Below are 16339 nucleotides of genomic sequence, written 5' to 3'. Positions count from 1 at the left end.
AGACATATTTCCTCTGAGTCTACAAGAACTGGTGTCCACCAGACCCCTATAAAATGAATGGTCAAGTTGAAAGAGCTTTTGGAATAGGGGGAAAATTTTTCATGTTACTACAAAGACCAGCTCCTCCTTCCCTCTTGCTTTCTCTAGCACTCAAGCATGGAGGATGAGAGGAAGGCTGCATCAGGGAAGGTTTATGTTGGATATTAGGAAAAGTTTCTTCATGGAAAGGGTTGACAAACACTGGAACAGTCTGCCCAGGGAAGTAGTAGAGTCACCATTCCTGAGAGTGTTCACAGAATGTGTAGGTATGGCACTTCAGGACATGCTTTAGTGGTGAACATAGGGATGGTGCTGGGTTGATGGTTGGACTCCATGATCCCAGAGGTCTTTTCCAACCTTAAAGATTCTGTGATTCTGTGATTCAGGAAGGTAAACCAGAAAAACACTAATGCTCATTTAGGAATTTGCAGGATTGGACCAGCATCAGCAAGACTTTTCCTGGCACTGACCAGCTGAAAATGATCCAGCACAGATTGGCTGGCTGTCACTCAACTCCCAGCACAAACAATCCCACCCAAATTACCTGCTTCAACTCTTTGACTTCATCTTTCAGTGCATAAACTGTATCAACAAGGCTTCTGAAAAAATAAATTAAAGAAAAAAGAAATTAGAGTTGGTGTGCAGGAAAACAGTGATAGCATGGGAGGTGCTGACAGGAAAGTTGCAGCCAGATTCTGCTTCCCAAGCATCAGGCTGCTGCCTGGGAGGGGAGGGACTCTAGAAACACAGCCTAGGAGCATTTATATGCCACTGGTCCAAAACTCAGGGCTCTCTTCTCAAACCTTGATACCTTGTTCTGCTTTGAGTTATCAGCAAAGGTCTGTGGCTTTGGCTTCCTTGTTTATGCTATGGCAATAAATAACAATGACTTTAAAGGTGGAAATGCCTGAGTATCTTTTGTAAAGCAGCCTTGATTCCTTGAGGCTGTGCTGCAAAAAATCAAATGTGAAAGGAACACACTGACTGGGTTGGAAAGGGAGAGGCTCAACACAGTCACCCAGATGTGCAAGTTACAGAACAGGCTGGGAGTACTCACAGGCAGGTGCCAGGCAGGCTCCCGAGGGGCAGAAACAGCTCAATACATCAGTAGCTAAAAAAATAAGAGCCACTTGTTTGGTTCTGTTCTCACTGACCCCATTATCCTACATCTGGATAAGCCATAAAATGGGGATCCAGACTCCCAGAGGAATACAGCCATGTCAGGACAGCTGGGAGGGTGGCCCTGTCCTTAAAAGGGACAAAGTAGCCGTTGATATTGTCTGGTGGTTCTTTGCCAGAACTAAGGCAGCAGTCAATGACACCAGGCCTGCTCCTCTGTGGAGGCACAGAAAGAGAGGGTATCATTTTTAATGCCCTTCCAAAAAGTGACACAGGGATCTATCTGCAAGTGGAGACCAGCCACACTCACTTTTCCTCAGTGACCGTCTGGCCATTGCTTCGTGTCTCCTCTATGATGATTTTCTCTTCCTCAGGAAGAAGGACTTGGGGGATGGAGTCTTTACGGGAGCCTGTGTACAAGAAATATTCATGAGGGAGAAAAAGGGGTAATCTTCCCTGGTGCCCATGCTACATCAGAGACAGAAGCTCTCATTCTTCCTGCTCCACCATCAGCCTGGGGCAGACTGGAGATGTCAGCTACATCCCACTAACCCAGAGCTACAGCAGCAAGTGGAAAATTTTCAAGAGTACTTATTGCATCTAAAGTTACATCATGACTTATAAATGAAACCATTCGACTAGGGTCAAGAGCTCCCCAAAGAACCATGGCCTCCCTTTTTTATATGTACCATTATTTGAAATTTCAGAGATTTAATTGGCTGACATCTCACCAGCAATGATAAATAGTTATATTTCCAGAGGTGAAGATGTTAGATAGGTTCTTATGAAGCAGGTTGTTCTTAAACACACAGCTGATTGAGAGATAATACTCATGCTTCCTTTCTAAAGCTATAAGCAACCTGAGATTATCATCAGGTAATCACTGGTGAAATAGCAGTGTCTCATCTGCCCTCCTACCTGCTTCATTCTCTGTGTTTAGGAGAAAAACAATGGCGACTAAACCACTAGGCAGATGAAGCTTCCTTATCTCAAAGATTGAACACTACAGTTTCCTAGCACGAGTCTCGTTGCTGTATGATGCAAGATCTGTTTTTTCCCAAAGGGGTTATCGGTGTTGTGGGCAGAGTAGGAGCTAAATAATGTGTTTGTGTGCCCACCTGAGCTGAGAGCTTGCTGGAAGCCTGCCCCAGTACAGTATGCCTCAATCACCTTCAGGATCTGAGCATCCTCCTCCAGCGCAGCAGTACCTGTAAAACATTGCAAACAATAGCATGCACAAAAACCAAGGTACTCTGGCCTTGTCTCTCCCAGTCTTTGCTCCCAAGCCCCTTAAGAGATCATGCGGTTTCTTTGGCTTACTGCCTCTGGGACTTTGCCCAATCTGTTTTGTGGTCCTTTACATTTTTTGACATCAAGTACCATGAACAAATGATGTGAAAACTTATCTCTAGTTGCTCATCTTGGCAAAACTCAGGGGGTGATGCCCTACTTTGGGTGCAGGCAGCACCAGGAGATGGGCAGGCAAAGCAACCCTAGTGTGGGAGTTCTGGTACAGCAGCACCAGAGCAGGACTTGGAAACATGAAGTGTTAATTTCCAGCCTCCACCCAGTGCCATCTTCTCAAGGGAGAGAGCTAATCCTGGAGCTGTGCATGGCAGCATGACCATGGCTTGACCATGGCCTTTCATGTAAAGCCACCAAGGTGTGCCCCAAGTGGGCTCTAGGGAGTTCTCAGGACACCCCTCTTTGCAGGTGAACATCCCTATTGGGATGGGGACCTTTTTGTTTCCTAATTCCCCATGGACACTGTTCTAGGACATGCTGGCATGGCCAGGTAAGGGTTTGTCCCAGCTGTCAGACATATTTTGGTGACTCTTGATGTGCAGTTTAATGCAGTTTTTAACTACTTGGAAGTAGTTCCTTGGCTTCATACTCAGAATAAGACCACCCACAACCCCTGACCTTGTGCTAGCAATCACAAAGAGGGTGGTGGCATGTCTAGCAGTCATAACTGGGAGGGGAGGAGAAATCTGTCAGAGGCTGAGGACCCGTGCACTTCCAGAAGTCTCCCATGCTCAGGAGCATGTAGGCTCAGAGTGAGAGCATGGTGTCACATCCTGCACTGCAAGAAAGGGTGTTTTCAAAGTCCCATGGAGATCACTGAGAACACAGAAATCTCCAGAAATGAAAGAAAAATAGCATCACAGAATGGTTGGGGTTAAAGATCATCTAGTCCCAATCCCTGCCATGGCAGGGACACCTTCCACTTGACCAGGTTGCTCCAAGCCCCATCCAACCTGGCCTTGAACACTTCCAGGGATGGGGCAGCCAAAGCATCTCTGGGCAACACTTACTTTTCCGAATAACAAACTCTTCATCAGATGGTTTTCTCTCAGTTTTCCTTTTTGGAAGAAACTTCTTCATTGTTTTTGGACTTTTGCTAGAATCCTACAGAGAAATAGACTCTTGTGTTTAACCAGAACCAATGGCAGTTGGAACAGTGGAGCAGCACAGATGGATGCAGCTACCCATGCTACACACAACACTTTAGAAAGCTACAAAGCAGACAGTGACAAAGTTGGGGAAAATTATAGTTTTTTCCCTTCACATGTACCCACTGCTCCCTGGAACAGCAGTGGGAATTGCACCTGCAGGTTTGGGCCAGGACAGACTCCTCTAGTAAATGCAGCTCTTCTCGAAAATCCTTTATCCACAGAATTCAAATACATTCATAGCACTTTTAGTTGCTTACAAACTCTGTGGTCTGTGCTAGAAAACCCTAAAATGTGTCTTATTCCATTGACTTAATTACTAATATAAAAGAGTTGGCAAATAGCTCTGCTTCTAAATGCCCACAGTTTGAGAGTATAAATCCCATACACAAATATACACAGAGAAGAGACAAACACACATAAAGTTAGTGTTTGCTATGACTCCATGAGTAAGAAACACAAGTTTTTATCTTCTTCACTCAGTTAAAAGTCTTGCTGATTTGGAAAGAATTAGAGTATTAGTAGGTTACATGCGATAGGGATTTAAAGGAGAAGAGGCATGCCAGGAGGTTTAAGTACCATAACACTAAATGCTTTCTGAGAGTTATCTTAAAATATATTTGCCAGCTGCTACTGACTCTTACAATAACTTACTGATATAACGAGGCAAAATTAGGGTCATGCAAGCACAAGAAGCATTAACAGAAACAAGCACTCTGTGACACAACGAGCCAAAGAGATGTATCTACCCTTACCTTTAAGATATAAGACATCCTCTACAATGAATATGCAAAGAAAGAGAAGATGAGTGTGAGAGACTGATGATTTTTATCACCAAGTCAATTAAATCCACAATTCTAAACCACATTTCAGTGTTAGTCCTGAGATTAATGCAGCACCCCCTCTGTCCTGGTTTTAAAGCACTATCAACATGCAAAGGAGCACCATGTCATGCAAAACTAAAAATTTATATGTGAGACACAGGATGAGTGGGCATTAATACACTCTAAACACAGAGAACATGCTTTCTTGGTTAGTAGTGGGTGTCTGTAGATGTTGGTTGCCTAAACTGGTGCTTACAACTGCAGGAGCCCCATGTGCCTGGCTCCATCCAAGTCCCAGGAAGCGCTCAGGGCCTGCCCTCAACACCAATTCTAAGGGCCTCAACCCAGCCTAGTCAGGATGCCAGGACACTCTGCCCACCCTGGTGACAATCTCCTGGGACTTCATCTTCTCAAAGGGGACCTTCCATCCTGACTTCCATCCTGACTGAAGACCTGACCGTGTCAGGCATCAGCACTGCAACACCTCCCTGCTTCACTGGCAGGGACAGGGAGCTCCCTGCACATCCTGTGCAGGATTCCGTCCCTGGATCCCATCCCTGGGATGCTTGACCCAGGGAGCCACGAGGTCGGCCCAGCAAAGTCCTGAACCCTGATGTTATAAGGTCTTCACCTAATGGAAAGCAGCCAGTTAAAAAACAATAGTAGAAGAAACAATCTATAAATAATTTTCCCTTTGCTAAACTGAATCCAGACACCCACAGAACTTACCTGTTCTGTCATTTCAAATGATTACTGGAAACAGAACAGGAAAAATACCCAATTTCAATGGAAATAACAAGAGTGAGGTGCCATAGACAAGCAGCGTCTGAGGTTTCCTGAGCTGGGTACAAGGAAGTGTACAAGACTATGCCATCCTATCTTACGCTATGAGAAGACAAATAAAGTAACACTGGATGTCTAAAAATCTCAGCTCATTTAATCAAACTGTCCCACTCATTTCCCTGCAAGTAGCCTTTAAAATTTGTATTCCTTCATTACATCTTCATTATAGGAAGGTGCTTGGATGGAACTGTCAGCATTGCTTATTTTGTGCTCAGCTTTAAATTAAAAACCCTAAAATACAGTGAAATAGGGATTCTGTTTAGGGATTAAGCATCCCAGAGGAAGAAATGAGACAGATGTGGATCTGCTTGGGCCAGCAACCAAACTTATTCCCCATCTGTCATCACAGGCTTGTGTCCATGAGTCTCTCTCCAGGCTCAGGCAGGACTGAGTACCAGGCTGTGCCTGCCCAACTCTGCTGGACATGTTGGCCTTTGGGTTTCTACTGACATGGTCAGCACAGCTTGTTCCCATAGAAGCCACATTTTTGGTCCTATGACATTTTGCAGGATACCATCCAGCATCCTATCCCCTGGGACTCGCTGTGGGCTAGGCCCCTGTAGCAAAAACCTCTCCCCTGCTTTCGACACAGAGTTTAATTCCTGCTATGAGTGGCAGGGGACAAGAAACTGCAAAGGACCATGGTATTGTATCCCTCAATCTGTCGTTTTTCTCACAGAAAAATTTCTCTTTTACCTCAAGCCAATATTTTTAATCGACCACACAAGCAAGAAAGGGTTTAGCCTCCATTAGGAATTTGGAACATGCAAAGATTATGGGTCATTTTCAGTCTGCTCAGTTAGTATTTAACCAAGTTAATTCCCAAACTGAAATGTGTTACTTTACAAATTCTAAGAAATAAATGCAACGAGATGCAATGAGGCTACATAAAACCTCTACCTGCAGCAGCAGACCCACAGTTCTGCCAGCTGCCAGACTCTCCATCCCTAAGCGCTGGGAGGGCTGAGGGGATCCAAGCCCCCTCCCTGTCCCCATCCCCACTGGGGTGGAAACACTCCCAGGGCCACTGTACCAAGAAAGGCAGCTGACTCAGACCCAGAGTGCTCACTCAATAAGAGGAACGTTACCTGAGACACTGGTGAGTAATTCCAAAAATTTAACATGAGGTAGGGAAGGAGAGCACTACAGTTGTGGTGCAGGGTGACAACAGCACTAGGCTGTATTTTGGGTTTTCCCACACAAACTCCCAGCTCCCAGGCTGGGATTCCTGCAGATGAAGCCATCCCTTGGCTGCTGCCTCCCAGCAGGACCTTGCTGTGTAACACTTGGGTGGGTGGCAAAGGAGGGTCAAGCCCCACGTCCTGCTCCAGCCACCAAAACAGGGTGGAAGACACAAGAAGCATGGCCAGGCATTTTGCCTCTTCCTCATGGTGCACTATCGCTTCTCAATCCTGAACCACTGAGCTGCTGCACAGTTGGAGCTGAAACACATTCCAGCAGGGAGCAGGCCCCTGTCCACATCTCAGACCAAGGCAGGAAGGAGGAGAGAAGGCAGCTCCACCATGGCACTTCCAAAAAACAGGGCTCAATGGGACACCCAGATGTAGGACTGGTGAAATCCAGCAGCTGAGAGTGCTGGCTCTGGCAGCCAACAGCTAACATTCAGCCTGCAAACACATGTACTCATGAGTCCCGTGTAGCACAAAGCCCAGGACAGCAACCTACATCCATCATAGGACTAGGGCCAAAGTGGCAGAGTAATTTCTCTCAACATCCCCAAGAACCTACATTTCTGTGTCCTTGCTGTGGGATACGAAACCTGTACACAAGGTCTAGGGATTGTGTGAAATCGGGGTCCTGGATAGGCAGGTGGGATTATTACCTCTTTGTAACTCAGTGCTGCTGAAGGTCTGAGTGGAGGAGCAGGACGGAGGCAGCTCAAGCTCCAGGGCTTGAGGATTTTGGGGGGTTCCAGAGGCCCACGGATCTGCCCAGCTGAACTAAATGTCTGAGAAAATAGATGAGAAGCAAACCAAGACTGTTAACCACCAAACAAGGCAGAGAAGTGGAGGGGGAATGGACAAGCATTGAGATACCGAGACATCTAAGTTGCAACAAAAATAGGGCAGGATACATGTAAAATGGTACAAGCACAACATGGTTACAAAGCAAAAGGCAGGATGTGTCTTACAGCTGTCGTGTTACCTCAGAGTCAGGCTGCTGCTGAAACAGAGAGCTCAGGCAGCAGTGAGGAACCCAGGCAGCAGAGGCCAGGAGGTGACACTTACTGAATGAGGACTCCAGGACTGTGTTTTGGAGACGGTGCTGCATGTCCCTTTGGTCAGCCTTTGCAAGTGGTCAAGCCATTCGTGCAAGTCCTGGCTGGTGCTGCAGGACACAGTGATCCGCTCCATCATGTTCCCTGTGGCAGAGGGTTAAATAACTGTCTTTAGCAAGTGGTAGAGACTCAGGAGGAAACACAGGGTGAGATCAGCTCAGCACAGCAGGAAATGGCTCCTCAGTTTGCACAGTCCAGTGGCTCCAAAAAGGTTAGGGCAAAGATAGAAGCATTAATCATTAAGAATCATTAAGGTTGGAAAAGACATCTAAGATCATCAAGTCCAACCATTAAACCAGCACTGCAAGGTGCACCACTAAACCACATCCCTAAGCATCTCATCTACAATGACAATGAGACTGCCCATCCTGCTCCAGGCAACCACTGACAGTGTGGGAGCTGCAAGAAATGCTAAGGGAACAAGTAAGATGAATGTGTGAGGCTTATTTAATGTTGAAGGTCATTAAACACAATACTTCCGTGCTGAACAGGATCCTGACACTAAATACCACCAGCACAAACAGCTGCACTGCAGCCCAGGCACTGAGCATGAAATGACTTGTGTATACCTACAAGTAATGAGATACACTGAATGGGGAAATAGGATGAAAGCTCCCTCATGACCAGAACCATGTATCTGTCAATAAATGAGGTACTCAGAGCTACAAGGCATGGCTACTGGATGCAGACAGGGCACACCAGTGCAGAGCAGTGCTACTGGGGCGAGAGATTTGTCCCATACAAAGCACTATGGTCTCCAAAGGCAGCCAGAGGCAGAGCTCCAGGGCACTTGGAGGAGATTGCCTCAAGCAGGACAGAGTTGCTCAGAACACATGGTAAAAGAGCAGGAGAAAGACCAGTACTTCCAGTGGCAACTGTTGCTTGCACTGGGAGGACTGCCCCAGGCAGAGGGCCCCACTGACCTGTGATTTCAAACATGTGCTCATTCCCTTCGGCATCTTCCAGCTTTGTCAGCATCATTCCTGTCAAAGGCAGCTTTCCCTGGGAGAATTGAAGAGCAGTCAGTGTCAGCAGGTCTGCTTGTTTCTGCTGATTCCTTTCTCTTTGGAAATTGCCATTTAAAATTAATTTGTGAAGGCTTCAGACTGCATGAAGAGTCTCCTTTAATGTATGGAACTAGATTTCCCTGCACAACTAGGTCAAACCCCAGAGATGAGGCTCCCATGACAACTGAGTCATCCCTGGCTCATCTGCCACCCTTTCCCTTCGTTCAGTGCAAACCTTTTTCACAGTCAAGTCAGAAGGATCAATTTCCTCTGGCTTTTTCTGAAAGCCTTCCCCATCCCTCTGATTTGCATGCTGAACTGCCTGCTCACCTTACTCCCACCAGTGGGTCAAGCCAGAAAACCCAGCCAAATATTTCCCAAATCTTTCTCATCTTCCTTGCTACGACAATATGACACATCAAAACAAGAGCATCCTTTTCCTGGCAGTATTGATGGTTTCAGACAGCTGGAGAAAAGCCAAGCTCTCAACAGCCATTGGAGGGTATGTAAAATGGTAAAACACAAGAAATGCAGAGTTATATGTAATAGTACCTCATGGACTGGAATTTTCATGCACTCTGCAGTGGGCTTTATAAGTATTTTCCAGAGATGGCACAAAACTTGAGAGCCAGCTGGCTGGTCGAAACCCTACAGCTGGACCAGGACACCTTAGAGACAGACCCTACTCTCAAAAACAGCAGGTAGAACAACAGGTTTTGAGGTTTTTTGGGGTTTTTTTGGTTTTTTTTTGTTTTTTTTATTTCACAGCATTCACTTACCAAATGCTGCTTAACCAAAGATCAGGACAAAGGCATTGACTACGCCGGCACATGGTAAAGCCAAGCCCTGGTTCCCAGCCTGGGGTGTTTGCATCACAACAGAGAGTTCAAAGGATGCAGAGGACACAAATTTGCTAAGAACGATCTGTTTGGCACTTTTACACCGAATGCCTTGCAACTTCAAGCTAAGCAGGCCTACCTGATAGATGAACCCACTCATCCGTGGGCTTGCAGACAGCATCAGCAAAACATTGGAAAATAACAAGAAATACCGCTCCTCTTTCTCCTGGGGGGATAAGAATTTAAGTTAGTCCAGTCTGCAATGCATCACAAGCACCTGCCTCTAGCAAACTGAACCTGTTGCAGCTGGAATCACAGCCTGTGAGATCACCCCTAAACCGACTATTCTGGCTTTGTTATTCTTTACAGCATCTCATTTATGTGCCAATTTTCCCTGCAGAGATTTTTGTCTGCATGCTCCTAATCCTCTTCCAACCATTGCAGAGTGCCTCAGAAGGCCTTGTGTTCCCCAGCATCCCACATCCCAAACAAGAAAGACTTTTGGGACTAGATACTGCATGGGTTTGTTTTACAGGTCTTCCCTTCCCAGGGAAAAACTGCAACAGCATAAATTCAGTGCTAACAGATACTTTCCCACACTGAGCATGCAGCACACGTGGCTTTAGCACCACTGTGGAAGGTCTGTGTCAGGCACTGGTGCAATGCATTAGGACTAGTAGGACAAGAATCACTCCAGTTAGTTCCAAAACACAGTCAGCTCTGGGATGGGGTGTCAGAGCAGCCCCTGTGATGCAGATAGGACATTTTCTAGTCACTCTCATTTCTAAGAGTAAGTCACAGGGGAGAAAGAGGCAAATTAATGCACTAAATGACACTGAGATACTACTTCTCTTGAAAAGTGGGTCACCAAAGGCCTGAAACTAAGCCTACAGGGTGCCTGATTCACTCCAAAGACATGCACGTCCCATTGCACAGATCTTCCCAAGGTAAAATTATTTACCAGCATTATTTGTCATCAGTTTGTGGCTTGGAAGGAGAGGAACTACCACCTCACATCACTTACCCCGGGAGCAAATGGGTATTCAGACATGAAGTCTACAGCCAGCAGAAGGACCACCACACTCACCTCACTTCCCCCAGACTGCACCATAACCTGGGACATGTAGATGACATTTCCCATCATTTTTATGTCCTCTCCTTCCCAGCGCTGGATGGATTCAGAAAGGATTTGCAGCTCAAGTTGTTTCCTCTTCCTCAACTCCTGGCATTGTGACTGGGAATCACAGCAGAGCTTCGTTAGCTGAAGGGCAGAAGCCAACCCAAACCATCCCAGTTTCACCAGCAACAACTCACACAGCCCTGTGGGCTCAGAGATGGTCATGTCAGGGATCAGAAAAGCCTATTTTGGCTCCATTACATGAAGTCTGTTAAAAAATCACATCCCAGTGATTTATGAAGTAATGATTACATTCAAATGTCAAGGAAATTGCAAACTGCTCTAAGCAAACTTTTCTTTCCAAACCAGCCCTAACTCTAAGAGTTCAGGGTCACAATTTCCAAACCAAGACGGCTTCACAGTCAAATGTCTCTAATTTTGCTACTGCTTAGAGGGATTTTGCCGGTTTTGTCCAAACAGCAGAGTTGAACTTATAGCACTGCAAGGTCCCCAACAAGTCAGATAGGTGGATATTTTCCAACCAAAATCTGGGAACCCAAAAGCAGGACTAGGTGGTGCTGTAGATTAGCACAAAAAAGAATCTTCTGAAAGTGCTGTTATTCAAAAGACTGCACCACTGCTGGGCAGCTGGGGACTGGAGAAGCTCCAGGGAATGACCAGTATCACTGCTGACTGAACAGAGTCCTGCAAATCCAAGCAATACTTTCTTTAACTGACCCCTCTGCCAATGGGGAAAATTGTTGCAAAGGTAAACCAAGGCTATTTTCACCAACTGCTTGGTTTTTCCAAACCCCTTTATCTGACAGAGATTTTCCTCCTTTCCAATTCACTGACTATCCAGCTCTGCAAAGAGAGAGGCTGCACTGGGTCTAGATTGAAACCACACACATTTGAACCAAACTGGGGTTTACTCTGGTTCTACAACTATTGTATGTTTTGATGGCTCCCCAAGTGTCCGAATCCAACGTTCCCAGGATAAAAATCCAAATATAATCCACAGGAGTTCATCACAGTCTCTGCAGAGGCACCGCTGTGACTCACAGCGGCTCCTTGGTCCCTCCCCGCCTTTGCTTGGGAGCCTTCCTGGTCCTATAACAGGACCACATGCCCATCACAAGGGGCATCTCTGCCCATCTAACGTCAAATTCACACTGAACCTCTTTAGCTGTGTCATAATGACATTAAATTACTCATCACCCAAGTACACATTTCAAGTAAAACCATCCAGCGCTTACGTGATTTCCTAAAGATTAATGACACCTTGTAATTTAAATGAGTTATTCCCCTATTAGCTTCCAGAATAAATGGAAAGGGTGCTGAGTTTCTAAGTAAATGTAACACGATCGCCCTTTCCTGTTTTCTATGAACTTTCTCCTCCCCATCTTTTATCTGCACTGCTAAACACTTGCATTTTGTCACAAACAGGTGACATCTGCTATGCTAAAGGAAGGAAGCTGGACCCTATCTGGAGTGATTATAGTGAAAGGTCCTCTGTGGCTACACAGCAAGAGAGACTAGAGTTTTTTTCCATAAAAAGCTTTTCCAGGTAAAACCTTTGTGCATATGGATGGCTTTTCCCCTTCTATTTCATCTCAGTGCAGCAGGACTTTGAGGGGTGCAGGCTACAGAGTTCACAGAAATGGGTTTGTTATCTCTGACTCACCCATTCTCTCTGTTCCCCACCGACAGCCACAAATTACCACCTGGAGCCACAAATTACTGGAATGTGGTCCAAGCCTCCTGATGCCTGTGGAGCAAACCTCAGCAAAATTTCCCATTAGCACCAGCACTTGGGTCAGTGACAGCTGTGCTAACCTCTCTCTCAATGAGCAAGGAGTGGCCTAGTTTCAGGTGGAAAATGATTAGAGATTGAAGGCAACAGGACATGAAAGGGACCCTGCTGCCACCACGGTCCACACATGGCTTTCAGTAATAAAGGAGAAACTTGGAGATCCACCATCTCTGCTCTGGCACCATAGAGCCAACATGTACTTGCCACAGCCAGAGGAGGAGCAGCTCTAGGCTTGAAATGTGAAATGAAGTTTCTTTGTAACCCATCTTTTCCATTCCAAAAGACCTTTTTTCCTAATGAGGAGACAAATGTCAGGCTTGACTCATTCTTCATGAAATGCAGACCTGAAATGGAGGGCTATTTTAAGAATTGCCACCTACCACAAGGGACTTGAAGGATGCGATGGCTTTCAAAACATCTTCATGATCTGCATGCGCCTCCTAGTGAAGGAAGAGCAAATTCCTCAGCCATCAGCAGCAGCAGCAGCACCCACCCTGAGCATTAACCCACCATGAGCATCCCCCATGTTCCACTACACTCAGGGCTGAGAATACAGGCAGCATGGTCTTCAGGAGGAGGTCAAAGTCTCCCAGGTACCTTCCCCACCATCCACTTCAACATGGCATGGCAAAAGGCAGCTATGCAATTTACTGATACCAATTTAATGAGTGTGAAGTGGCCAGAGCAAGAGTAGGTATGACTGGACTTAGAACAAATCTGACTTGCAAAGAAAAATCAATGAAAACAGGCAGTGGTGCAGGGTGCACCTTCAGGAAGGAAACTTCCATTGCAGTGCCAGATATTCCAGCCACTGCCCATCAAGGGTGGAAACCCACCACCATCAAGGGGGCTTCAGCTCTGCTTTAAAGGAGGGCATGTCTAAGCAGAGAGCTCTTAGGCCAGGTAAAAGCAGAATGGTGCCCCTTATCTCTGACCCCAGCTGTATGCTAGTACTCTCCCAGAATGTTCTCCTGGATCTAAGGCCCTGCTCCTCATCACCAAGTCCTCATGCCAAGCAAATCATAAGGTGTCAAGGTTGTGATGGACCTGCCCCTGCAGCCTGGCATTGCTCATCTGCAATGTGGGACGAGTGGCTGCCCTGTACACACCTGCCCCCTCAGCAGCTCTGCAGCAGTGCAGGGAATGCTGTGGTGTACATCCCCACTGCACACAGCCATCCTCTTCCCACTGCATCACAGCTTAAACCTCAGGCCTACTGATTCATGCAACAAAACTCCCACACTCAGCTTAGAAACCAAGACAAATAGGTGATGTGTGTGTCCCCAAACCCACTGCTGAGCCGCCTGCGAAGAGCAGGCAAAGAGCACAATGCATATCCTGCAAAGAGCACATCATCCCTGCATGGGCAGGGATGGCCAGACTCAGCTCAGTCCCTGCGGCTCAGCTCAGCCAGGTGAGAGGGAAAGGTAGGTCTGGAGTGTGCCTGCCCTGCAGGCTCTCATGCCCTCTCCTATGCAGGAACATCCCTGGCTCAAGCATAGAAGTTTTAATCCTTTGGCTTGATTGTAGGTCATGGATAAATGTGCTGAATTAACTGGTAATTAAAACTGGATGAGGAGAAAAAGGAAACTTGCTTAAAAACAGACTGTTACTTCTGTTTTCTTCAGCCCCTTGCACCACCCCTGAGTTTTGCCTTCCTGCAGCTGGAGTGCACCAGCAGTGAGTAGCAGAGCTCCAGTAGCAGAGATCTCTACAGTCCTTGGGGCAAGAAATGTCCTGAAGCACACTTGCTTCTTGCCAAGGAAGTCTCTGTGCCCCTGACTGCTCTCCCTGCTCCCAGGGGCTCGCTCTCTACCCCTGTGTCTGTGCTGGTGGCCAAATCCATGTCTGTGCAGCTCTGCCTCCACCCAGGAGCACAACCCTGGGGCAAGGGGTGGGAATGTGCAGGGATGTGCCTGCGAGCCACAGGAGTGAGTGGCCAGGCTTAGGAATCTCATCAAATGATAACAAAACCACAGATTTATTCTTGGCTGTGCAAATAAACAGCAACTGTAGCCCGTCCCTAGACTCTGCTTTTACTTGTGCTGGAAATGGCCCATCTTTGAGGAAGGGCTGGGGTGAAGAACAGGTAACGTGCTTCCACAACATTCCTCAGACTCTTCCACCAGTTTCTCACTTTTAATCTGAAAGGTGGATAATGTCTGGGGGACATGGGACATCTCCTTGGAGATGTGGTTAGTACTTTTAGCCACATGATGCTCAAATACCAAGAGGCAGAGGTGTCTCTTGAAGCTCAGGGAGCAGCTCTGGCAGCATCCACAGGCAGAGCCTGCCCAGCAGCCCCACAGCCCACCGACCTCCATGTGCCGCTCCAGCTCCTGCAGCAGCGTCACGTATTTATCCAGCCTCAGGAAGGGTTTGCTGAGGCTTGTGGTCAGGATGAGAATGCCTGGGCTGGCCGCACCTTGGCTCTCCATGAACTTCTCCAGCTCATCACTATAAAAAGAGACAACAAAAAAAAGCACAAGGAGGGTTCTCAGAGCTGAGGGCTGTGTTTTGCCCATGCTCTCCTGATGGCCAGGGCTCTGCTCTGAGCTGGGCCTCCTTAAAGGCAGCACAAACTCCCCTCTGAGCACCCTCCACCCCCTCCATGGAGCAGGCAGGGAGCTTCTATCCAAGCAAGACCTTTCTCCTCTGGAAAGCAGGAGAGGATGTCGTGTGGCCACAGGTGCTGGAATGCACAGCTCTGGGGCACACTGGTGCCAGCAGCTGGTCCCCCAGCACAGCAAGGTGGCACAGGGGCAGGTATCTGGTGGATGGGGAGAGCGGGGAGGGGGCAGGGGCTGCATAGGCTGGTGCTGTGCTGGAGGAGGCTGCAGCAATGCACTGGGAGCCTGCTGGAAACTGTGACGCGGGTGTTTGCATGTACATTGCTCCAGAGAACATGGCTTCTGTGTGTCAGCACATTTGCCAAAGCTGATTCTTTGGTTGATTTAGGAAAAGGGGTCAGACTGAGGAATCACATGAATAAGTCATTTGCTGGAGCCAGGCTTGTTGTTACACTGAATTAAAGCTGGATTTCAGCAGGTAAGTAAATACACCATGAATTCCCATTGCAGAATGGGAAGACTTAAACACTATGCATGTGGTCCTGGCTTTCCCATCATTGCAGGGAAGACAGCTAACCTATATTAGTGATGACACAGTTGTAGCATCTTGGCGTGGCACACTCTTGAGCAGGACATCACACAAATTCAAGTGTCTACTCATGTGGGTCATGTTGAAGAAAGAAGTTATTACTGTGTTCTACCAATGACCCTGAAAATCAACCATTTGGTTGAATAGAAGCTCAGTGAATAAACTGGGGAACTAGGTGACTCGATGACCATCCTCCTTCTGCAGTGATGTGCTCCCCACCGTGGTGCCACAGGGGAACACTCCCATTTGTCAGTGTGTGAGCACTTGAGCAGTAGACCTGAAACAGCATTTGGGTTGTTTAGCAAGTAAAAATCACAGAAGACGCTACTACCAAAGCTGAGGTTGCCTGTTTGACCCAAGGTGGGAGTCCTGTGCAAAAAAGGACCTGTGAGATCAGCTCTGAACATGAGCAGTGTGAGTTGTCTTCATGCTGAAGTGGAAAGGTCCTGCTGAAAAGCCCAAAGTCCCAGCAGCAGGAAATAGCATTGACCTATTGTCAAAACATAGGTCAACAGCCATGCCAGGCCAAGTATTAATAACAAAAGTTAACTTTTTAAAGGAGTCTGAATCTCCTTCTCCATCACTTACCTGTGCTGTGTGAGGACATTCACTGCTGAAGGGTGGTTAGCACAGTACGTCAGGTACAGGGAGCGGAACTGGGGCATCAGGTTCATGAAACAGCCTCCCACACGCTGCTGGTTCTCAGGGAGCCTACAGACACCAACACACCAGCTATGTTAAGCCTCTGGATCTGCACCCGGCAGCTACAGCACCCTCAGGGACCTGCCCAGGAACTACCCACTGCTCAGGGACATTCCCAGGTCACC

The 16339-nt window shown here is 47.2% G+C and overlaps 1 protein-coding gene across 4 annotated transcripts in view; it reads right to left on the bottom strand.

Annotated features, from left to right (window-relative positions):
* Positions 1–16339, bottom strand: part of ARHGEF6 (Rac/Cdc42 guanine nucleotide exchange factor 6) — a 37482-nt gene that overhangs the window by 2675 nt on the left and 18468 nt on the right. For 3 of the 4 annotated variants that reach the window (XM_066559377.1, XM_066559376.1, XM_066559374.1), the window contains 13 exons: positions 16101–16223; positions 14672–14810; positions 12734–12793; positions 10511–10657; positions 9563–9649; positions 8501–8579; positions 7528–7661; positions 7122–7247; positions 4367–4387; positions 3474–3567; positions 2277–2366; positions 1469–1568; positions 584–638 (listed from right to left, as the gene is read on the bottom strand). In XM_066559377.1, the coding sequence (XP_066415474.1) occupies positions 584–638; positions 1469–1568; positions 2277–2366; positions 3474–3567; positions 4367–4387; positions 7122–7247; positions 7528–7661; positions 8501–8579; positions 9563–9649; positions 10511–10657; positions 12734–12793; positions 14672–14810; positions 16101–16223 (1255 nt within the window). The remainder of the gene's footprint in view (positions 1–583; positions 639–1468; positions 1569–2276; positions 2367–3473; positions 3568–4366; positions 4388–7121; positions 7248–7527; positions 7662–8500; positions 8580–9562; positions 9650–10510; positions 10658–12733; positions 12794–14671; positions 14811–16100; positions 16224–16339) is intronic. The other variant, XM_066559375.1, reaches the window with a different exon arrangement.

The sequence above is a fragment of the Molothrus aeneus genome, chromosome 14, assembly GCF_037042795.1.
Source record: "Molothrus aeneus isolate 106 chromosome 14, BPBGC_Maene_1.0, whole genome shotgun sequence".
Classification (NCBI taxonomy): domain Eukaryota; kingdom Metazoa; phylum Chordata; class Aves; order Passeriformes; family Icteridae; genus Molothrus; species Molothrus aeneus.
Note: the sequence above shows the minus strand (reverse complement) of the source record. Positions and strands in the feature narration are given on the sequence as shown.